General features: G+C 38.8%; 1 protein-coding gene across 1 annotated transcript in view; it reads right to left on the minus strand.

The window, feature by feature from the left end:
- Nucleotides 1–24,684, minus strand: part of CRISPLD1 (cysteine rich secretory protein LCCL domain containing 1) — a 38,218-nt gene that overhangs the window by 9,170 nt on the left and 4,364 nt on the right. Inside the window, exons 3-12 of the mRNA XM_070391898.1 lie at nucleotides 9,284–9,402; nucleotides 8,810–8,942; nucleotides 7,703–7,818; nucleotides 6,899–6,999; nucleotides 4,569–4,709; nucleotides 4,118–4,178; nucleotides 3,940–4,006; nucleotides 3,607–3,737; nucleotides 1,578–1,621; nucleotides 1,411–1,483 (exon numbers count right to left, since the gene is read on the minus strand). Coding sequence (XP_070247999.1) covers nucleotides 1,411–1,483; nucleotides 1,578–1,621; nucleotides 3,607–3,737; nucleotides 3,940–4,006; nucleotides 4,118–4,178; nucleotides 4,569–4,709; nucleotides 6,899–6,999; nucleotides 7,703–7,818; nucleotides 8,810–8,942; nucleotides 9,284–9,402 — 986 coding nt within the window. The remainder of the gene's footprint in view (nucleotides 1–1,410; nucleotides 1,484–1,577; nucleotides 1,622–3,606; nucleotides 3,738–3,939; nucleotides 4,007–4,117; nucleotides 4,179–4,568; nucleotides 4,710–6,898; nucleotides 7,000–7,702; nucleotides 7,819–8,809; nucleotides 8,943–9,283; nucleotides 9,403–24,684) is intronic.

A 24,684-nucleotide genomic window follows, 5' to 3' on the forward strand; every position in this document is an offset into this window, starting at 1 on the left:
AAAAGAAATACCAGAAAGTAACTCTAAGAATCTGGGTGTTTGGTACCCAATGTGACTGTAGAATTTACTAAACAGATAACTTGGAAAATCTGAATCATTGTTTGACTCGTAGATCTCATAGTTTATTTTCTCTGTGTTCACATCCTACGTGTCTCATCCAATTTCATGGTTTTAATTATCATCTATAAACTGTTGATTTCCAAATATTCATCTAGAGTTGAGGCCATCATAAATAATTATTTGTTTCTTCATGCTTGTCTTGAGTTAATATCCTTTCATTTATCTGCTCTCGGAATTCTCTCTCAGAATAGATTTATGCCTCAACTAATTTAAGTGATATAAAATTATAAACAAATGCACCACTATATGGTTCCCTAAAAGTCATAAAATACTATATAAATAATACCATTATGAACTAATTTATGCAAATATTAGACATTTTATGAGAAAAAAGAAGAAAGCCTTTGTTTCACTGGTCTATAAAAGAAAATGGGATGGGGGACTTCACAGACTAATTAAGGTCAAAATTATGCATAAATCATTATTTCCACTGATTTGTTATACTGGTGACAGTGAAAGTTAAATTTTACAAAAATTATATCATTTCTCTTTTGGGGAGGTAGGTATTTCCCTTCCTGAAACAAGTGAAAAAAATAAAAAACTTTTTATTAATATTTTACTTGAATGATCTTTTCCTTTCAGACAATACTGCTATAGATTGTTCCATGGGTATAAAATTACCATTTACTGAGCATCTCCTCCAGGGAGGATTCATGCTGAAAGGCTCCACTGTGATCCTTACTATTCAATCCTCATAAACCTGTCACAAGCCTGAGAGAGGGCCTGCCATAATACTGACATACAAAATTTTTCCTTCTCTCACCATATCATAAGGTTAAAATTTCCCAGATTTACTTAGCAATCTGTTTCTTCTTTCTATAAAGTGCAATGTATAAGTACAGGGGTTTGAGATAGTTGAAAAAGAAATTCTACAACATTTTCTAAGATTATAAAACACACCATGATCTTCATTAAATCTGTGAGCCTCATGAGACCAAAATAAGTGAAGTGCTAGTAAGAGGAGATGATACTTTTATAATAAACATATTTGATCCGTGTTTATAGCAGCCCGAGCAGCCTGAGCCAGATGTCTGGTACACATGTGAACACTCAGATTGCAGGCACAAGCCCGCTGCCCGAATAGCAGAAGCTACTCTGGCACTTGAAGGAAGAACACTAGGAATGCGTGGCCTTTGTGACAGCCCATTGCTGCCTGCTGCCTAGCAGTTTGAGATCACACACCTTTGAGTCCTGAGACACAAGAATTTCAGGCAAAAACAGTTATCACAGGATAGACGCACCTTACATGTTCACTGTCAAGGAAGAATGCGAACATATAGAAAATGTTACCTTGGGCAGTGTGAAGCTGGTTTATGAAATGGACAGAGCTGTTCCACCGTGGTCTCACAGGTGACAGCCTGAACTACAGAAATCAAACACAAACAAGGAGCAAATTCTTTGGAAACAGTAGCACGCAACATAGTCATAAGAAAGTGAAATAGAAAAAAAGTGCTAACCTGTTACTTTAGAGACGGTGAAGGAATTAGCGGACTGGTATTTGCTGAAGATGAAAACAAAAAATGTCAATCATCCTGTATAATAAAATCCTAATATGCTAAGTGTCTGGTTGACTGGTCAGCTGTTCAACCAATCAAAGTGTAATATGCTAACGATATGCTAAGGATGCTCAACTGCTTGCTATGATGTGCACTGACCACCAGGAGACAGACGCTCCAACCAGTAGGTCAGCTCGCTGTTGGGGTCTGGCTGATTGAGACTGAGCGAGATGGGCTGAACATGCCCTGGAGCCCTGCTGCGGTCCTTCCCTAGCTGGCCAACCTCCTGCGTCCCTCCCCGGCCTCAATCATGCACCAGTGTGTTCCTCGGCCTGGCCTGTGCCCTCTCACAATCTGGGACTCCTTGGGGGATGTCAGAGAGCCAGTTTCAGCCCAATCCCGCAGGCCAGGCCAATGGACCCCACTGCTGCACAAATTCATGCACCAGGCCTCTAGTTTTCTTATAAGTATCAACATCCACACAACTTCTGTAGGTTTTAGGTCTATGAATACTTTGTTTTTTTCTTAAACACTCTTATTTAAATATCTAAATGAGTAGTAATATAAGAATACATCATCTACTTTATGCTAAATCTATATTACCTTCAAGTATCAATAGCATTCTTAATATTAGTGAATGATCTCTATCAATCTCAAAACTATTTAATCTTTCACAACAGTAAACACAAGGTAGTGTTATAAAAACACTAAATAATAAGTACCTTATAGGAGTGTGCATTATTTAATCCCCCTAGTATGCAGTAAAATGCCTACTGTAAATGAATGAATTCCTCTTCATCATACACATTATAATAAAATAGGAAAACAAAAATAGGTATACCATTGTATTCCAACAATTTCATAGGTTTATCTATATCCAGATTTTCAGAAAATCATCTACTGCAAAAGGGAAGGCTTTAATATGAAACACCTTTCAATTTCAATAGAGTTTCCACAATAAACATAATCAAATAGGAGTTAAGAGGAAACAAATAAATAGGATAAATGTTTTTAAATCAAACATCCAGTGTTTGCCTTACTAAAAATAATGACTAATATTTATTATTTATTCAAGGAAGTTAATAAATATTTGCAGAATGAATCAATTAATAAATGTTTCTATAAAGCCTTTACTTGAGTGTAATGGGGGTAATGGATGACAACCACACATCAAGCTTTTGGTCAAAACTGTCTACAAAGGATCTCATTCCACGAATTTGCAAAGGTTTTAAATAAAACCTTATCATTATGAATTTCAACTTTACTGTGGAGTTTTGTGCAACTGTATATGTACAAAAGGAAACTGACACATTTTCTAAGAAAAGGTATTTCATCTGAGGTTCAATAATGTTTCTTTTTTCACACAGAAGCAAGAGACACTACAAAAATATTTCCCAAACCTCTATTTTTCTACTCTTTAGAGAGTATATATGAAAATATACAGGGTTTTGGAATAACATATTTCATGTTCTTAACAGGAGAAACATTTTAAAAGATAATCACTGCTTTTATATTAGATTAAATTACATTTAAATGAACAAAAGAAAGGTGACATATACTTAGTGACTTTTCAAAAATGCTCTTTGTTATCTACTAATCTCAGTTTATTAACAAAACTACTGTTGTAAAAAATAAACTATTCTCCCTTAAACAGGGCAGGGGAATATGCAAATCTATAAGCCTTCTCTGCAATATTTTCTGTCATAGCTTTTCAGTGGTTTATTGGCTCACAATGAAAACCACTATAAATTTGTGCATTTTTGATGAAACTCTAAAAAGAAGTTTGGAGTTTCAGGATGTTCTTTGGAAGCAAAGCGTTCAACTTTCATTTCAATACTTTTTCTTCTTTTTGTCTATGGAAATGTTGTAGCCAAAATGAACTTTGAAAATGACCAATTTCTCTCTGTATAAATTCTTCTATGCTTTGCCCCAAAATATTTTATTGCCTCATTGTTACAATTTAAAATCAAACGAGCATTCAGGTACTTACCCGATTGTTTGAATACCATTTCTATTGGATTTGATGAAATAATGTTTTCTTCCTTGTCTAGTGATATCTACCCAACCGCCATCATTGTCTATTATACCATAATGAATTGCAGCTTTACAAATACTGGATTGCTTGGTGAAAAGGGGTGGAGAAAAAGATATTAAAACATTAGAGTTCTGCATAAAAGACAGCTAGTTACTATTTACATAACTTTAAATTTGACAAGCATTTCTGAGTAAAATATCTATGCTTATATAAATTATTTTGCACATTAAAAATCAAACATTATATGAAAGGACTCTAGCTCCTAATAATTGTATTTATAATAGTTACCATTTCATAATATACACTGCCAACAACTTTAGCTTTACTATCCACACAGCCAGCAGGGCATTCATATCTAAATGAAAGAAAATGGGGACAAAATTTAGTTTCTCTGAATGTCAGCAAAAAAATGAAAATATTTGTGACATTTTCGTCAGTTAATTTTGACAATAATAATAAATATTACCGATTGCAAGTTGTTCCTTTGCACTGATCTCTTAATCTTACTTCACAAGAAACAATTTGGGCTACAAGAAAAAAAATAATGTAGAAAATGTAAGAGATGCTATATAATTCTTCACAGTCAATATAATGGCAAGCTTTTACCATTCTAAAAATATTAAAGGTGATAAAATATAGATGGATATGCCACCTATGGGAACCTTTTTTAAAAAAATGTTTTTATTGACTTTAGAGAAGAAGTAAGAGGGGTAGAGAGATAGAAACATCCATGAGAGAGAAACATCAGTCAGCTGCCTCCCACACATCCCCTACAGGGGACCCAACTAGCAACCCAGGTGTGTGCCCTGACCCGGAATTGAACCAGTGACCTCTTGGATCATGGGTTACTGCTCAAACACTGAGCAACACAGGCCGGCTAAACCTTAAAATTTTTGTAAATAATGCAGAAGTCTTACACATTTGCTGCGTGCTTACAACTTCATTTGTGTTACTATCATCCGCTCTTGCCCGAACGTGGGTGTCATGGACTTGTGACTGCTGCCGTTCAATTTCATTGGTTTCCTCTTCACGGGGAGTGTAGTACCTGTCTGATCCTTCTGTTAGAGAGAATGGAGTTCAGGAATATGAATACCACTTAAATTTGTACAAATGATCAAATAATGATAAATCTTGACATACCTGTTTAACATTTAAAACTAGAAAAATCATTATTGTTTTTTAAAATTTACTATTGTTCAAAGTATTACAGATGTCCCCGTTTCCCCATTGACCCCCTCAACCGCACTCCCACCCGCTCCCCAGGCTTTCGCTGCACTATTGTCTGTGTCCATGGGTTATGCATATAAGTTCTTTGGTTAATCTCTTCCTGCTCCACCGCCCGCTCCGGAATATATCAGATTGTTGCATGCTTCACTGTCTCTGGATCTATTTTGTTCATTAGATTCCACATACAAGTGAGGACATGTGATACTTGTCTTTCTCTGACTGGCTTATTGTACTTAGCATGATACTCTCCAGGTCCCTCCATGCTGTCTCAAAGGGGTCAGTCCTATTTTTAGCACAGGTTTTGAGTTAAGGAGGTGCTCTTATGTACTACGTTGGAGTGAATGAAACACACATCAGCTTTTGAGCCTTTGATTTACTGATGCTACCATTTGGCTCTTAAATGGAGTCTTTTCTAACCTTTGCTTGTATTGTGAGAAGCAGAGAATCAGTTCAATTCATGTGATCAGTGATTAGTTTTCATAAGACACTGTGAAGTCTACCCAGTGATCTAATAAAGTCAGGGCTTAGTGAATTTGAGTTTGTTTTCCCAAAGGAAATGATCCTCAATATTTTCAGGAGGATCACATTTAACATTCTCCCATAAGGAACTCAGCCTAAAAAAGGATCGATGTGCCCTTGCTATTTATTACAACATCAGTTTTCCTGCAAAAGTTGTCCTCTTTCAGAAGGAAATTCAATGTGCAGAAATTTAAACTTGACAATGGAGAATCATTTAGAACTTTTAATTTAGTATCTTTTCCAGGTTGGATTATATGAAGGGGTCAGAACCTAGAAAAAGGACATCAGGGTAAAGCAAGGTTTAAGTAAAATGCAGTGGCCATTGGGAGGGTAAGTGGGCTGGAGGTTTGGGGGTAAAGAGGACGGAGAACAGACAGACTCACATACAATGAAAAATGTTTCTAGGAATTAAAAATGGCTCATAGAACAGAATGAAACATATGGTCACTTCTGGTCACTTATTTCAGTGAATGAGCATTGAGTCATTAAGAAAAAAAGGGCACATCTCTTTATGAGTGCTGAAAGGGGATGTGTTTACTCATAGATTTTCTAATACACTTAGTCTGCATTAATCTTTTTTAGTCATCATTAACAAAAAAGTACAAGAGAGTAAAAAAATGTTCACATGGATGGATGCCCAAGAGAAGCATGATGACTTTCACAAAGCTTTGTCATATCCAGTTTATCTTCGTGTGCTATAGGTAGGACACCATCTTTGTAGTTACCTTTAGGACATCAAATGCATTTGAGGGTAGTGCTTTTTATAATACTTTTACAATACTATTCTTTTTTTCTTATTTTGACATGAGAAACTGTATACTGTACAGTGAGAAGCAGAGAATCAGTACAATTGAGCATGGTTCAAGTAAGAATCAGTATTCTGGCAAAAGCTTTTAAAGTGATAAAAATAAATTGTGTTAAATTGCTAACTCCTTCAAAAAATGATTAGTGCCTTAGCTGGTTTGGCTCAGTGGATAGAGCGTCGGCCTGCAGACTCAAGGGTCCCAGGTTCGATTCCTGTCAAGGGCATGTACCTTGGTTGTGGGCACATCCCCAGTAGGGTGTGTGCAGGAGGCAGCTGATTGATGTTTCTCTCTCATCGATGTTTCTAACTCTCTCTCTCCCTTCCTCTCTGTAAAAAATCAATAAAATATATATTTTTAAAAAATGATTAGTTATGGAGACAACTCCAGTCAACAATAATCAAGATCGCTTTAAACAATGTAAATATACTTGTCACTCTGGGATAAATCCCCAAGTACAATTAGAAGTTATCTGGAATCATCATGAAACTTTCCTTTAAACACATAGTGGTATACAAGGAGTTACTATGAAGTATATTTTTAAATATTCTAAATGGTGTCTTCAAAATGTTTGAAATAGAGTTCTGGAAATTTTGGGGGTAATTAAATACACATCTGTTTTTTCTAAAACAGTAATGAATGCACAAGTTAAATTAAAATATCAACCACACTAAGCACCAGGACACAAGAGCACATACCTTTGTAGCACAGATTTTCCCGACAGCCTCCTCCAAAGCTGGGTGGGCAAGCTGAACAGGGCCTTCCGTGTTTGTAGGGGGCGTGGCCCCACCAGTTCCCCCTTAAAGAGATGATCAGTACTCTTAATAGGTAATCTAATAGCATCATTTATAAGACATTGCAAAATAGTACTGTATAAGAATCTTCTAAGTGGTGATTTTGATGTGTAGATCTAAGACATTTATATCTTTCATCATTGAATCTTTTGGTAATCTGGTTTAAATGTAAAATGCTGCCTCATTCTTTTGAAATATACTAAGTAATTTGTTATACATATTGTTAAAAATTACAAAATCAAACTTTGGCAGACCACCAAACTCTGCTATGGAATATTCATCTATATTCCATTTGTTTTAATAAAAACAGATCTTAGACTTAGCTCTGACCCTACATATGACTGTGTGATATTTTCAATGTAATAATTTGAATGGTCTTTACACAGGTAAAAATGCATTTCTCAGTTAATCTGCAGTTGTTCATCTCTAACAAATCAAAATTATTGAATATTTATGCAGTGTCATAGTAAAAATGAAGGCACAAATATGATTCCTGTCTTCACAAGGATCATATTTTCAACTTTTTAATTCCTTTGAAGTACTGATTTTTTGCATCAGGCAACCATAATTATTGTCATATTAAGTAAACTGAGTTAAAACTATACTCTACTCAATAATACACACTGAAAATGAGAAAAAAATCAGCAATATAAAGTTATTTTCATGTTATTAAGAAAAATTTATGAAAGTGGTCTTTTGTCTACTTACTTTGGGGAATAATTGCACACCAAGTAGACAGCTTTGGGCCATATCTGCCCCCAGATGTTCATGTTATGGCACAAATTAATGGCACAGCCTATTCTGCTGCTTGTTGCCCACACCACCTACGGGAGAGAACAGAAATGGCAAGTGGAGATGAAGTAAGATGCAACATATCCGAGAGGGAAATGTATAAAACACAATTTGAGAAACAAACCTTTATCATTCAAAATGAAATGAGGCAATGTCAAAAGTCGAAAAGGATATTTTTCCTAAGGCTTGGGAAAGCGCTTAATTCAATATAAATAACAGAGGGACAGCTCAGTAACTCTATCTGGCTATAAAGTGTAAAGCATCTTCAGAATACATTTTTACTAAATAATTCAAAGGTTACATTCTCACAAACCTAAATTTTGTGTTAATGTTTCTACGAAGAAGCTTACCTAACAAAGGAACAGAATTTCTCATCTTAAACAGAAAGTACTGGAGCCAAAATTTAGGTGTTCACATTTCTTCTACAGCGTGACATTTTCATTGGGCCACTGGTTGTTAGGGAGATCAGTACTGATCTTGTCACACGCAAAGGCATAGCGGACAAATTCTCGGCTCTATTTTCCCTATTAAGCAGCCACAGGTCTTCTGGAAGCTCTCAACTGCGGTGAGCTTTATCTAGTTGAATCTGCCTTCAGGTGTGTGATTTCAAAATTAAAACATACCCAATACCAAATATAAACATTCAATACAAATAAAGATTAAATGCTGCACACAGGTAAATACCGGATATCAGTGGTAAATAAGACAATATTTCTATTCTTTGGAAAATAAAAAAATAATGACACCCGAATTTGAAGGCAGTAAACTTCTCCCCACTTGCATTTATTGGGGCCATATTTAAACTATTTCATATGTAAAATCATTGCAATAAAGTCTTTTTAAGTATATGTGTTTGGAGAGCTCGTCCTGATCATTACTTATATTCCTTGTAGACATTTCTAAGGTTATTCTATATACATCAATAACTATATATAAGAAAGACACAAGTTCAGTAGCCTACGTTCTCCCATAGTTACACAAATTCAACTTCGAGAAATGACGTATAATGTACCCCAAACATACCTGTGTATAATGAGTACATACAGGACCAGAACATCTGAATGGGCAATACGGGTTGCATTCATGTTCATATGGGTAGGTGAAGTCTCTCACTTCATCATACCATGCTTGGACATGAAATGTTGGAGGCCTATATCTATTGGAAACAAAATAACCACAAAGAGCAAGTCAAGTTGGAAAAAATATTAGAACCAAATATTGCAAATAGATTGATAAAGTAGGTTTGAGAGATTTTTGTGCGAGGTATTAAACTTAAATACCTATACCCATTTCATTACTATTATATCAATGACTTAAAATAAAAATAAGTCTCAAATACTGTTGATCATCCTTGTATATTTATTTTTCTATTATTCGTGTTGGTGTGATTATTTGTTTTCCTTTTTGGCACCAAGCCTTTGAAAATGTGCTACATGAATTAATAAGCATTTCATTTCAAACATGTTGTCAGAAACAAAAAGTTACATGTGAAGATACCTTCCCCAATGTGCTCCCAAATTCTGTCCAATCGATGGAAGCAAGCTTGCAGGCCCATGTTCCCACAAACAAGTTTCAGCCCAGGACTCTGCAGACCTCTCCAGCTCGACATCCCACGTCTGTAGTTCAAAACAAAAGCGAAATACAGATGCCAACATTTAATATATATGTATAGTTTGGACATTTCTTCAAAATATAGTGTTGCTCAGTTCTCACGTTTTCTCCCGTTGTACTCATTCGTAAAGTCAACATCTTAGTCTGGGTGCTCACCATCTCTCAAGATTTTTACACTAGCAGCTTCCTTAATGTCCTTGCCTCATCTCTCCTCCCTCCACTCTGCTCTAACAAGTGTTGAGAATTACCTAAGTGGACACAGATACACTAAAGTGATTCCTCTGTCTGAACAACATGCGACAAATCCCCATATCCATGAAGTTCAAGACCCTTGATCCCTCTGTTCCCCATCACAAACTCTGCTCTTCCTTGTTCTCTCTGGCACTGTTTTTTTTTTATCTAAAACATCCTTCTCCCAATGATTTGTCGTCACACAGACCCCTACTATTCCTTCACAACCCAGCTTTATGTAATGCAATCTTGACACCTTCTCCATTCTCTCAAATGCCAACTATTCCCTCCTTGGAGCTCCTGAAACTTTGTTAGGCTCCTTTGTATAAAAGCTATAACACTGAAATGTTAGTATTTGTCTATATGCTTATCTCTTTCTTGAGACTGAGTTGCTCAGGACAGTTATAAGTCATGCTGGTGTCTTTACCCTATTTTCTGTGTCATGTGGACTAAGTTTAATAAATGTTTGTTGAATACATGAATGATTGAATCTGAATCCTATAAAACATATATGCATCTGTTATACAAAATTCAATGAGGGTGATTCATTCACACTTTAAAAGTAATTTATAAAGAAATATTTAAAATTGCAAAATTACTACTGAAATGATTTTGCATATCTTGTGTTTCATATTCGATTTGTTAATTTGTAAAACAGACAGTGTGGTCTTGCCAGAGCAGAGTCAAGAAGGATGAGGTCTGCTAAGTACTAATCCAAGATTAAGAGCAATTTCAGCTCAATGGTAGGTAGAGAAACAGGAACACAGAGGGTTAAAGTGACAGGAAAGAGCAAGTCCAGAAAGCAAGTGAGGCTTGTTTGTTAATAATACTGCAGAGGGGAAGAAAAGAGAGAGGGCAGGAGCTTAAAAAGCTAAGATGCCAGGGGCTAGGGAGAATGTGTTTGCTGGGTTTCATTTGGAAAGGATGGCAGAAAGCTAATCATGGCTGTGGGTTCGAAGGAAGAGATGCCAGAGAGGGAAAGAAGAGAGAATGTGTGGGGAGAAGTTTCTTCATTCCTTCACATACATTTTTATAAATGAGCATGCCTTCTCACACAATTGTGAATCCGAAATACATAGACTCGTGGTTTCAAAGCCCCAAAGCAAAATTTATACTAGATTAGAATATTCTTATTATAGGACATCTTTATTATCTAGCAAAAATACAAAAATGTATCTTTACATGAACTAAAAAATTAAGAGCAGCAAAAGTAGCTGATTTTCATAAGAGCTTTAATTTTACTTTGAACTGATGTCAAATATTCAAGATGACAGGTTTTGTGATAGACACATCAGAAATGCATGCTTAAGTATTTATCAGGCAGCCCTTTAAGTGCTAAACATGAGCATACTATTTCTTAAATTCTTAAACTAGACCTAATTACATAATTAAATATTTTATGTAATTATACAAAGATACTAGAGGCCCGATGCACAAAATTCATGCAAGAGTAGGCCTTCCTTTCCCTGGCAGCCGGCACTACACTGGCTTCCCCCTGGCACCCGGTACCCAGGCTTCCCTCGCAGAACTGGCTTCGTCCAGAAGGTCGTTTAGAACATCTGGTCCAATTAGCATATCACACTTTTTTTATTATAGATAATTCAAGTTGCTGTCATTAACACCCAAACAAACTAGGTAAGACAAAAATATTTGGCAATAGAGTCCCAGAAAATGAGCAAGAGGCTGATTTCCTTTTGTATCCAGTAGATTGGAGATTAGAGAGTCACTCCTCAAAAGCAAACAGGCTTTCAGGTAGAGCTCCCTGGAAAGTAGTTTGTCCTAGAGAGACAAACAAATTCTTGTCTTCAATCTTGGGCGTCAGGTTCTTGCACGGCACTTCAGTCACAAGTACAGCGGAACTACACTCAGCCGTCAGTTTCTAATCTAGCAACCGCGTATTCAAGGAGTAACCAAGAACCAGAAGAAAAACAAACAGTTCCTAGATGGCTTTTTAAAAAAATGCCTGAAACCACTGTAATGATTATAAAGCCCAAGATGTGGAGTTGAGTCCTCTCCCCTTCCTTTCAATTTGAGCTGGATAGCGATTCCCTTCTAATGGACAGAATGACACTGTGAGACTTCTCAGGCTCTATCTGCTTCTTTCTCTTTTAAGACACACATCTTGGCAGACATGAGCCCAGCAGCCCTGCACAAGTAGCTGGAAAGATCATGTGGAGAGACCACACAGAGACAGAGGAATGTGGAAGAGCTCCTTGCTGGGGGTTTTCCAGCCCCGGCAGGAGACCTGTCAGTGTGCTTGTCCAGGTCACTGCAAACACGTGAGAGACCAGCGAGAACCACCCAGCTGAGCCCTTGGAAGAGACCTTAAGACCCTTATCCAAGGTCATGTGACTCTTTTCTGCACATAATGCTACAACCTTAGATGTCAGTTTTTCCTACGAAGTTACAGATGGATCCCATTTAGAGGGGATATACATACAACCAGCCCCAAATTCACAAAACAAAATGTTATATTTGAAAAATTTGTGTTTATACCTGCTGTCTAGAAATTGAAATAAAATTTGAAACATATCATTCAAATCCTTTAGGCTAAGCTTCCTTACTTATAAAATGTGTCAGTTGAAATAGAAGATAACTCAGGTCTCTTCGAGGACTAAAATTCAATTGAGTATATTATATGGGTAAGCTGTTTTTATGGCATGACAAATTTTCTACCTAATCCATTAAAAATAAGAAGGGAAATACATATATCAAGCAAACTATAAGACCAAATTAGGGATATACATTACTTTAATATAAGAACTAAGACAGAGGAGCCTGCAATTAAAATGTACTATGAATATATATATATATATATATATATATATATATATATATATATATATATAAAAGCCTAAGTGACCAGAACGACCAGAATGACTGGAATGACTGATCGCTATGATGCGCACTGACCACCAGGGGGCAGACGCTCAACACAGGAGTTGCACCCTGGTGGTCAGTGCACTCCCACAGCCAACCTCCCCCAGCCGGCCAACCTCCCGCAATCCCTCCCCCTGGCTGGCAGGCCCTAATCGCCTGATCAGGGCCGGCCCCTGGGCTGGGACAGGGAACCAGGGTTGGGTGGTGGTGCACGCGGCCCCTTTCCCAGGGGGGCCAAGGGCTGGCTCCCTCCTTAGTAGGGCTAGCGGCCAACCTCTTGTGCCCCATCCTTCCCCCTGGCCGGCAGGCCCCAATCGGCCTGCCTCCTGCCCACTGTGGTGGCGGCATGGCAAGGAGGAGGGGGGGAGGCGGGGAACGGCATGGTGGCAGGGCGCTGACAATGGCGGCATTGGCATCCGGTGTCTGTTCCTTCTGTGCCCGGCCCAGAGACCGTCGCCTCCTCTCCAGCCCGGTCCTGATCAGCCTGGCCCCGATCAGCCCTGATTGCCAGCCAGGGCTAGGGACCCCACCTGTGCATGAATTTCATACACTGGGCCTCTAGTATTTAATAAATATTAATTAGTGACAATTTTTAAAGTGATTATTTAAAAATCTAGGTGTTTAGGTCAAGTTCAATAACACAAATCAAGAAGATTCTTTTAAAAAAATACATACTAAAAATATAGCTGTCCTAGAAGAAATATTACCATAACAACATGGAATGTATATTTTTATGCCACAACATTATATGTCAGGTTTTAAGACCACCAGTAATTCATACCAATCCCATTTAAATGTAGGTTAGTCTCTATACATTTCTATTTAAATTCAGGTTGTAAATTAAATCAAGATGGCCTGAAGGGCTTTTTTCCTCTCTGAACTATTCACCCAGGACTAATTTAAAGCCAAACCACACTTAAAATTACCATTTCTTTATAAGATGGGTACTTGAGGTGTATAGAAATGAAAAACACTGTATTTTCCACCTACATCTAGGCTGTTTCTTCTTAGAGTCCAGTAAAGCATCGAATGAAGTTTTATTACTAAAAGAAACAGAAAGCAATTGACATTCTTTGTCTCCAATGTTATTTTTAAGCTAGTTCAACCTGGAGGCTCTAAAGTGTGTGTGTGTGTGTGTGTGTGTGTGTGTGTGTGTGTGTGTGTGTTTGAGAGAGAGAGAGAGAGAGAGAGAGAGAGAGAGAGAGAGGGGGAGAAATCTTAAATATTTTACCAAAGGACTTTCAAAAGTAAACCTAGAAATATATAGTAATTTTAGTGCTAAAATGTTTTACTTGTAGAAATTGGAAGTTATGTAGCTATCTGACATGTACAGACAATTCCCTTGGCTGCTATACTTTGGAAAGTACGAATGAGCATATACAATTCTGATTCCTACTGGAATACCTGCTTATCCTGCTTTAATAACAGACATTCAAAGAAGGTTGGAAATCACTCAACAACGTAGCTTGAAATAGTTAATATTGCCAGTTGCCAGTACCTTGGGCAAAATCAGTACTGTACACAAGGCAAACACAGTCCTTAGTCATATTAATTTTCCCTTCTCTTTGACATGGAAATAGTTTTCTCTCTTAAAAATGATTGTGTTGTCAAAAGCACCTCCTTGACCACAGTTAATTTAGAGCTTTTTCTAAGTTCGCGTCATTTGAAAATGCATGTCCTGGGAATTGTTTAATCTTTATAGCTTAAAAATTATTATTATAGTACATTAAATAAGAGTTGAAGGCCAACGTTAGTCACTAAGACTTTGTCTAACGATGAGCATTTTCTTATATGAAATCTAATGAACAAAATAAACTGATGAGCAAAATCGATCCAGAGACATAAAAGCATGGATTTCCAAGAGAAATGCAATAAATAACCCATGGACACAGACAACAGTGCAGTGAAGGTGGTGGGGGGCAAGAGCAGGGTGGAGAGGGTCAATGGGGGGAAAAGGGAGACATCTGTAATACTTTCAACAATAAATGTAAATTAATAATAATAATTGGTCTTTGACTATCATACCATTACATAGCCTAATTAATGACAATAATACCAGTTCATGATACAATTTAATATTTCATATGGATTTTTAAAATACGCACTGCCCTCTGGCAAAGTAATAACATGAAACCATGGTGGTGGTGAAAAGGCAATTTCACTGGAAGTCCAGATCTAAGCTGGAAGCTATGGTCTTACCATCCTACTATTGACAACCGTAAGTAGCATTATAAAATTATTTTTAAAAACGATGTAAGCATTTGAAAACAATTGAAAAATGAATTCCATAAGCATCCTTCTTTTGCCCCCTCCTATCTCCAAGCCTACTTTAGTTCTGAGCTGTTGGAAATAATAGCACTCCAGCTTCCAATGGTATTAAGAATGCCCCTTCCCTAGGGTCATGTCTTCTGACATTTGCAGGTGAGGCCATTAGTGATACATTTTCCTCTCCTTTTCTTACATTAATGGAGCTAAAAGTACGCTTGCACTTGTCCAAAGTACTGAAGTTATGGGTAATTTAAATACATGTTAGACCCTGGCAAAATTTTCCTTACTACTGAAATTGTGTATTTTCAAATTTATCTTTGAATATGTCAAATTTGGTTTGGTTACTTATCTGTAACATTAGGAAGCTGAAAAAAATCTCTTCCATTTTTTTTTAGCTTCAAAACTCTATTATTTTGGACTTACAGTCTCTTACGGAATACCTGTAGTGCTTGTAAAACACCAGAAACTGTAAAATAATCTTTTTATTCATAATTAAGGGCATTTCTTAACTAAGAAGCAAAAGCTGTGTTGTGGTTTTCAGGAATGTACAACCAAGAACATCCCAGATCTTCCAATTAGGTGTATACAGCAGAGATCAATTATTTCTGACTATTCTCTATATGACAAAGCTTTAATATCACCCAAAGCTGATAAATAGATAACTGATTGAATAAAACAAGAAAATATTCTCAGTAAAGAGGATTGGGCTTGCAGCCTGGGCATGTGCCCTGACCAGGAGCTGAACCATGACCTCCTGGTTCATGGGTCGATGCTTGACCACTGAGAAACACTGGCCGGATGTAATCTCTACTTTGATTGAAACTCTGTGTCTGTGGTCAATAGAACACAGGTTTTGTTCCTAAGATCAACTGGTTATGACCAGAACCTCATTGTCCTGAAGGCTTGGTGATTAAGGGAGTGGATATGAAGGAGAGAAGGAGTCAGATGATTCAGGGCGCTGGATGAGGCCAGTGTGAATCAATAGGAAAGAAAGGAGAAAAGTTCATGTTGAAGAAGTGAAGTTTCTGCAGGGTTACCGAGAGGTCCCGGGTTCAAATCCCAGATGAGCCCCCAAATGTTAAGCCCAGATTTCAGGATCCCCAAAAGACCACCAGGGAGCCAGCCGAGTCCGATGCAAAAGCAAAAAGAGTCTTTATTCGAGCTAGCTCGAGCTCTCTGTCCACCATACTCGCCTACGCAGCGGCTGGGGGCAGAGAGAGAGAGCCCTGTGGGAAAAGGGGTTTGATAGGGGGGTTGGAGTAAGGGGAGGAGAGAGGACTGTGGGCCCTGCCGATTGGCCAGGTGCAAGTCGGGGTCTTGTTACACAGGATGTGGTTGTGTCTATGGCGCGCACTTCCCTTGATTATCATTGGTTAGTTTAAAGAAATCCTAGGAGTGGCTAGCAGAGGCTTGAGCTGCTGCCCAAAAATGGAGGATCTGGGGTAAGATGGAGGGCGTAGCCCTCGCCCTTTCATTACAATCCCCCCTCTTATCTGACTCTTACTATCTCACATGCCCACCTCTTTGAGGATGGTCCCCGAGCTTCAGAAGGGGCATTTTAGGCATTCAATTTACAAGCAGGAACCACAGCAATAGTAGAGGAAGCAGTAGGCTTGGAGATCCGTATGCTAAACCACAAGTTAGTCTCTTTAAGAATGCCAGTTGAGCCCGGCCAGTGTGGCTCAGTGGTTGAGCGTCGACCTATGAACCAGGAGGTCATGGTTTGATTCCCGGTCAGGGCTCATGCCCGGGTTGTAGGCTCAGTCCCCAGTGGGGGGCGTGCAGGAGGCAGCCGGCAGATGCTTCTGATCATTGATGTTTCTATCTCTCCCTCCCTTTCTGTTTTTCTCTTAAATCATTCTTAGTAAATATTCTCAGTAAAAAGTTAACACCAAGTCTCTCTTCAGCTTAGTCCTAAAAACCCAATGGAAAAATCTTTGAAATAAAGCAGTTTTCTACATGTAATTTCCCCCCACAGCTAAAAGGAGCAGCAGGATTTTTTCAGCCAGCTCATGAACAGAAGTAGTTGAAGAAAATCAGACAAGTAAGTTATCTCTTCCTAAATACCACCTTTAAAGGGTAATTCTTGCTGGGCTACCCCTCCTGGAAAAAACAGATTTGCAGATTACCCATTCTACGTCAAAATGAAATCCCTCCCAAATCACTGTTGTGTTTTCCTATTTAAATCAGAAAGTGCAATTCAAGAATTGAATGGAAAAAGTGTCAATGTGATCTTCTCAATAGCGAAAACTTGACCTTCAAGAACGAATTCATTATTCTATGGAAGCAACACATTGGACAGTTCACAAGATTTCAGATTTAAATTCCAAAAAGAATGCCTCATTATAAAATCTTTAAAGCCACCCTCTTTTCTCTCCCTGTTGGTGGTGTTATGAGAACTGTAAAGAAACTGACATCAGTGAAATAAATAAATAAGTCCACCCGTGCTGAAAGAGTGTATGATGTTTTTGTGACAAAGTCATCTGGTATAAAAAGCACTATTGGAAACAGCAATACATTCCTGACAACTCCGAAAGGACCTCAGGTGTTTAACTACACTGCTTCACCTGTTTTGAAAAGACTTTGTAGTTACATGGAAAATGCACAAGGCTCAGATTTCAAAGGAAACACCTGTGTTACTGGGCAGACAGGCCCTGCCAGGTACTGAGAAAGTCGCATGACCTGGGGCAATGCACTTATTAGGGTCTCCTGGAAGTTAGAGACAGGAGACAGATGTGGTAGTGTTTTACTTAAAATCCACTTTAAAGCAAGGCCTGAAAGCCTTAAAAATATAGCGCTCTAAAAATTGAGGGAATTGCCTCTTCATTGTATTAAAATTAAAATAATTCTTGAAATGGAAATTTAATAGGCGGATAAACTCACAAGATAATTTCAGTTAAACCCATTAGTTCAATACTAGAGGCCCAGTGCATGAAAATTCATGCATGGGTAGGGTCTCCAGGCCTGGCCGGAGATCAGGGCCTTCCGGCTGCCAGCAGAAGCCTTCCTTTGTTCCGTGTCGCTCCCCTGGTGGTCAGCGCACATCATAGCGGGGGGCTGAACTCCCAAGGGGACAATTTGCATATTAGCCTTTTTTAAAAATTAGCCTTTTATTATATAGGATTAAACAGACAGACGGCATGCATGATGTAGGGTAGACTGTCCTTGTGAGGCAGCAGAGCCATTCATTTCGCACAATCCTGACATTTCTACAGAATGTCTGCTAAGACATCCCATCTCACTCGCTGCCAAGGTCCTCGGGAGACTGGCCATAACTTACCTAGGCACTTATGCCCCCCCCTCACCCCCCCCATGGACTGCGCCACAGCTGCCTCTCTGTACCTTTAAAGGGCTTATGAAACACTGGGAGATCTTTTTAAAATGAGATTCTGATTTGATAGACCAGGAGATAAATCCAAGCTACGACATTTCTAAGACCAAGTATCAGGACCCAACACTGTATAACTGCACAGTGAGGAGGTTCGAGCTCCTGTCCATTCATATATCTGGGCATTGAGCTCATCAGAGATTTTCCCCTAAAGCAGTGATGGCGAACCGATGACACGCGTGTCAGAGGTGACACGCAAACTCATTTTTTTGGTTGATTTTTCTTTGTTAAATGGCATTTAAATATATAAAATAAATATCAAAAATACAAGTCTTTGTTTTTACTATGGTTGCAAATATCAAAAAATTTCTATATGTGACACAGCACCAGAGTTAAGTTAGGGTTTTTCAAAATGCTGACACGCCGAGGTCAAAAGGTTCGCCATCACTGCCCTAAAGGAACTATTCTTTCTTTTCCCTCCTTACCTCTTTAGTTACTTAAACTTTATCCTTTCACCAAAGTCCTATTCACATTCTCTCTCCTCTTGGAATTCATTCCAAGGACAATACCCCATTTATCTCACCCCATTCTGAGCCTTCTTAATCACATAATTTACAGATTATTAGACAGATCTGTATCTAATGCGCTGGGTCTTAATTCCCAGTGTACAGAAACCCTTCAATAGCTGAACTTGGATTATTTCTGTAAATGCCGTATCTTTGTGTTGACTTCAGGGCTATGATGTCTTCATTTTGTTTCTTGTCATTTAAGATAGGAGTAGTTAGTAATTCTCAAGACGATGTTCTGGATGCTTGAGGAGATGCAGTATTTAAGGGAATTCTTTAGCAATTGAGAAAGTACCATCTATCACAGTGGTTCTCAACCTTCTGGCCCTTTAAATATGGTTCCTCATGTTGTGACCCAACCATAAAATTATTTTCGTTGCTACTTCATAACTGTAATGTTGCTACTGTTATGAATCGTAATGTAAATATCTGATATGCAGGATGATCTTAGGCGAGCCCTGTGAAAGGTTCGTTCGACCCCCAAAGGGTCACAACCCACAGGTTGAGAACAGCTGACCTATCAGTTCTTTACACATGGACTCAATTTATAAAAAGGAACACCTGTATTTTAGTTTACTGATAGCCCATTCATTTTAGATAGATTCAAGACTGATCTGAAAGTCAAGCCCAGAAAAATATATGAAAGGAAAGATAAACTCTCATAATAAATCACTTATGCATTAATTTATATTTGAATACCAAAATAATAGTAACCTGGGTGTTGAAAGTAAATAAAGTATTAATTGCTTTTATTTAATGTACTCAGGGATGCTTTTATAATTTTCAAAAATAAAAAGAGATGGGTTAGCAAATGAAAAACTTCTTGGAGAAGTTAATACAAAAAACAGTTTATGGACACATAGAAACGGAAACCTACCATTTAACACTATGACCGCAATTTAAACCAAAGGCTAATATTAAAACTAACAAACATGAACATGTATATGTTTATAGACTTTGAGTAAAATGGCTACATTAAGTTGCTCTTTGTGCCTATATTGAGAAACTGGTTAGGTCTTCACTAATCATTCTTGCCTCAAGAATGATAAATTGTTATGCTTCCAAACAGTCGTTGGGAGCTGCGTGAGCCCCGCGTTTTCCTGTTTCCCCCAGCTGCTAGGAAGCTCAATGCTAGTTTGATACCCATAGCATTCTCAATCCTTGTTCTTCAACAGTTAAACATGACTAAGGTGATAGTTTTAAAAAATATGGTTTTCAAGAGTCCTTACTTGAAAATCTGAGAAAGGATACGGTGTTAAGTATTCTTCATGTGTTCCTAGATAGCCTTTCTGAGCTCCTAAGTGCCTTCTCTCTGTCCCCAAAGGCTCAACTCTACTTACTGAGTTATCTCAGGCTCTTAGCCCCGGGTGCCAGCTGGATTTGGCCAATGGAAGACACAGACAGGAAATCAGAGGGTGGGGGGTGAATTTAGGTCTGTATTACTCCCCCCGCCCCTTTCATCCCCACTCATCGTCTGAGTACAGATGCTCCTCGATTTAGGATAAGGTTACTTACGTCCTTATAAACCCACTGTAAATTTAAAGTATCGTTGTCGAAAATGCATTTAATACAACTAACCTACTGAACATCATAGCTGACCTAGCCTACTGTAAGTGGAATACGTAATTACTGAGCAGGAATTGGCCCACCGTCCTACTCTGCTTTTCATACTAAATGTTCTCCTCTTCTGTTGCTTATGGAGGGAGTGAGAGTAGACTGGCTTTTGGAAGGGGAGGGCAGATCACCTGAGAAAACAGTGGGCACTTGAGGAGGCAGAGGTGGGTTCCAACTCCTTTCCTCTCTGAAAATTGGGTTGGCAAAATGGGTATCAAGTAACCAGGAGATTTCTGGAATCTCTCTATTCTCCAAGTCACTGTAAGCTGAAAGATCCGGAGTATTCCCCCAATAAACCAGAATGGAAACTCCCGCTGGTTTTTAAAAACTGCAGCTAGGGTTTGGGTGGATTAAACCTGCACCTGACCAAGTCCATTTCATTAGTCTTGCTAACGTCTCCTTGAATTTTCTGAGATTGATGTTGTGATGACAAAGGGGTTTTAGGATGTACTCACACCCTGGCCACTTCTCACCACCCACTCCTAGCCACTCCACCCCTCGCCACCATCAGCTGTTAGATGGATTATTGCAATAGCCTGTCTCCCTGTCCACACCCTTGCCCAACCTCCCACCACCAGATGTCAATTCTCAACAAAGCCAGAGTGATTCTGAGTAGGTGAGATCATGCTATCAGTCTGTTCAAAGAGCTGAACTGTCTTCTCATCACCCAGACTGACAGTGAGCCTTCACCCAGGCCTGTTCTGCCCTCTTCACTTAGATCCTACATCTCTTCAAACCCTCACACCCTGCCAGCCCACGGGCCCCTTGCTGAGTGTGCAGATTCAAGGTCTTTCACTCCTATTCCAGGCAAGGAAGGGCATTTTGTTGTGTATTACTGGGCTCTAGACAGTGCCTGGCATAGGGCAAATTCCTAATACCTGAAAGGAGTAAGTAGCAGTAACAATTTCAACATTTTGTGGCATTTTTCTGGCTCTGGGTATTGGACTCTTCTGTTAAACTACTTCCCTCCTGCCTTGCTTGCCAAGACCCTAGATTTGCTGCTTACATTTAAGGAAGAATCTTTAATCTCCCAGAACTCCAGGGTGAATAAATACTAAATTCAATAGAATGGACTGTAATGTCACTTTCTTCCCATAGGTATTGCCATCTACAGTGCAACATTCCAAAAAAAAAAAGTGAAAATTAATTTACATTAATTTGAAAGTGTTAGTGTCTTTAAAAAATTAAAAACAGCCGAAACCGGTTTGGTTCAGTGGATAGAGCATCGGCCTGCGGACTGAAAGGTCCCAGGTTCAATTCCGGCCAGGGGCATGTACCTGGGTTGCGGGCACATCCCCAGTGGGAGAGGTGCAGGAGGCAGCTGACTGATGTTTCTCTCTCATCGATGTTTCTAACTCTCTATCTCTCTCTCCCTTCCTCTCTGTAAAAAATCAATAAAAAAATATATATATATAAAATTAAAAACAACTATCTATTCAAATTAAGGTTTTGTGAACTTTTAATTCTGTAGACCAAGATACTTAACACATAACTCTATTGTATCTAAACACTATTATTAGATGGGTTATTGCAATAGCCTGTCTTCCTGTTTGATGGATTAATATTGTTAAAATAAAATTACCTTAGGAAAATTAGATAACCTATTGCAAACAGAGAATTTTAAGCCTTAATAACTTTAAATAATGATAATATCCTTTGAAACCAGAAAGGTATCCCATGTACTTTTCAAGGCATGTAAATTATATCAGATAACAATAGGTACAGATATTTTTATGACTGAAGTTTTGAAAATTACCAGGCAAGTGCCAGTGTACAGGGAGAAAACTATCTTTTTAGAAATTGTTGCAATAAAACCTTAATTGCAGTGAATTCCTGTCACTTTTAGCAAGGAATGTGTAAACACTGAGCTTTACCTAAATGAGTCCTGAGGCCATCACTTTTTTATCTGCATTTATTCTGAATATCGGTCTCTAGTGGCAAATGCGGTCAGCAGACAGGAATTCCACAAGAGTAAACAGAGAAACTCACAAGCTAAGAACACTTTTTCAGGCTTGAGTTCAGGTTATGGACAGTCAGAAAGAAGGCAAAACTCAGACCAGCATCATTCTGTTCAGCAAATGAGGCTGTCCCACATCCAGTTTCTGGAATTATCAGCTGGACTGAAGCCCAGAAGAGACTTGAATTCCAGTTTGAGCATGGCCTTAGGGAGAATGTCGGTGGCAAACAGGAACCAAGCCATCGACATGCCCCATGGGCCACTGGTTGGCTGGCTCGGAGCCTCCTCTGGCTGCCTGGCACTAGGAGGGGTACCCAGCTGTATTGTGTTCTATCTTTGGAAATGTGTGTTCCAAGTCTCGCCCACAGGTCAGGGAAGAGCAAGCAAGCACAGCCATCCACCCTCCCCGCACAGCCTATCGATGCTCTCTAAAATGCCTGGAAATAGTTATAACAGTGAAAAATGGCTCATAGAACTGGCCCTGGGTCTTTTTTTAGGTAAAGTGTCCTGGTTGCTAAAGCACATTCTAGACTTTGGTACATTTTGTAACACAGTGAACTATTTAGTTGATTTTAATCAACTATGTTAAAAATTTAGCCTTCTACGTTAAAAATTTGTAACAAGAGTTACCCATTAATTCATTATATTATTTAAATTCCAGAACTTTTGAATATTTTTACTATAATCTCAGTGGCTCTACATTACTGGACAATTTATAGTACAGTGTGAATATTTTTAAAAGTAGGGAAAATCCCGAATTATTTGAAGCATTTATGCAACTTTATCTCTAGTGTTTCCAAATTCCAGGTCAGTATCTCCAGTGTTGGTGATATTCTGCCTTACACACCTTTTCTTATTTTAATCCCTCTTACCTATCCCCCATATGTATCTCATATATAATTTCATTGTTCCATCCACTCCTTCATTCAACACTTATTTATTGAGCATTCAACAATATTTAATCAACAAATGTTTACTGAGTAATTCTTCTATGCATCAGGCCCAGGTTTATAAAGAGAAATAAGGCACAATCCTTACACCTTTCTAGGAATTCAAAGTCTTGGAAAGGAAAACAGGCATGTAAATATTTAATTGCAACAAAATGTTAATACTAAGTAGGCTTGAATAACATCTTTTAGGAGCACAGGAGTGGGGCAGGGAATGTGTGCACCAGAGAAAATCTTATAGACAGATGCTTGTACTTGGTCTTGAGGAAGAGTTGGGGAGCAGACAGGAAGCATAGGCATCTGGGCACAGAGCACCACCCCCTTTAAGAACAATGAGTAGTTCAGTGTGAACACAGATTCAAATACACACAAGGGAGTTGAGGGTGAGGGGCATACTGGATTGACCAGGCTTCCTTTTCTAAGCTAATCAGCCTGGGCTTGAACTGCGAGCAGCAGAGAGCTAAGGCAAGTTGTGTGCAGCTGAGTAACCACCCCAGAAGGGGGACTAAAGGAGAAAGAAAGTAGGAATGGACTGGTATAGTCTGCTGGCTGGGAGCCATGGTGGCCAATCTTGGGGTGAGCAAAGGTTAGGATGAAACACAAGAGATGGATTCAAAAGACATTTCTGAGACAGAATCTACAGAATTAGCCCGGAATTGTGCATTTATGCGTGTGCGTGTATGTCGAGTGGAAGTGGGTGGAGGGCAGGCAGGAGTTGAGGACGGGCCCGATTTTCTGGGTTTTGTTGTTATTGTTTGCTTAGAGAGGACTGAGCAGGTGTCTGAGAGAGAATTCAGGGAGCGGAGTGGAAGGACAGACAGGGGTGGAGAAAAAGGTAAGACAGTTCATTTTCTTTTTGGACAGCTTAGCTTGAAGTAACTGTCAGGTAATATTACACAGCGATGACCCAGACAATAGAAACTATGAAAATGAAATCTCACAGACGATGGCTGGATGGAGATCTAGACTATGGAGCCATCAATATATGGATGAGATTTACAATCGAAGGAGTAGATAAGGTCCCGAAGAAAGGGAGCAGGCCTAGAGAGAAGACCTGGGGAGCAAAGGTTTAAGAGATGAGCAGAAAACAAGAACATGTGATGAAAAAAAAACCACAGAAAAATAAAAGAACCGAGAGATGGGGGTCTTAAAACCCATGGAGAGGAAAGGTTTGAAGAAAGAGAATATGCTCAACAGTTCAAATGTGTTACCTCACTACAGCCTGTGGGGTTTATATCCTTACAGCAATGCTACCAGTGAGGACAGCAAAGCCTGGAATGGTTACCGATTGTCGGAGTACACACACCAGTAAGCAGCACAGATAAAGGTGAACCTGCTGTTATCTAGGTCCAAAGACAGTATTTCCCCCCCCCCCCCCTAAAATCCATTGTCTCTTCAGCAACAACTTCATTTGATGACCTAAAAGCTCCAGTTTCTCATTTTACCCTAAATTAAATGTGGGTAATCTCACTCCTTAGGATCACTGGTTTCCATAA

Source organism: Myotis yumanensis, unplaced genomic scaffold, assembly GCF_028538775.1.
Source record: "Myotis yumanensis isolate MYYU_CA2020_CCGP unplaced genomic scaffold, mMyoYum1.0.hap1 SCAF_15, whole genome shotgun sequence".
Classification (NCBI taxonomy): domain Eukaryota; kingdom Metazoa; phylum Chordata; class Mammalia; order Chiroptera; family Vespertilionidae; genus Myotis; species Myotis yumanensis.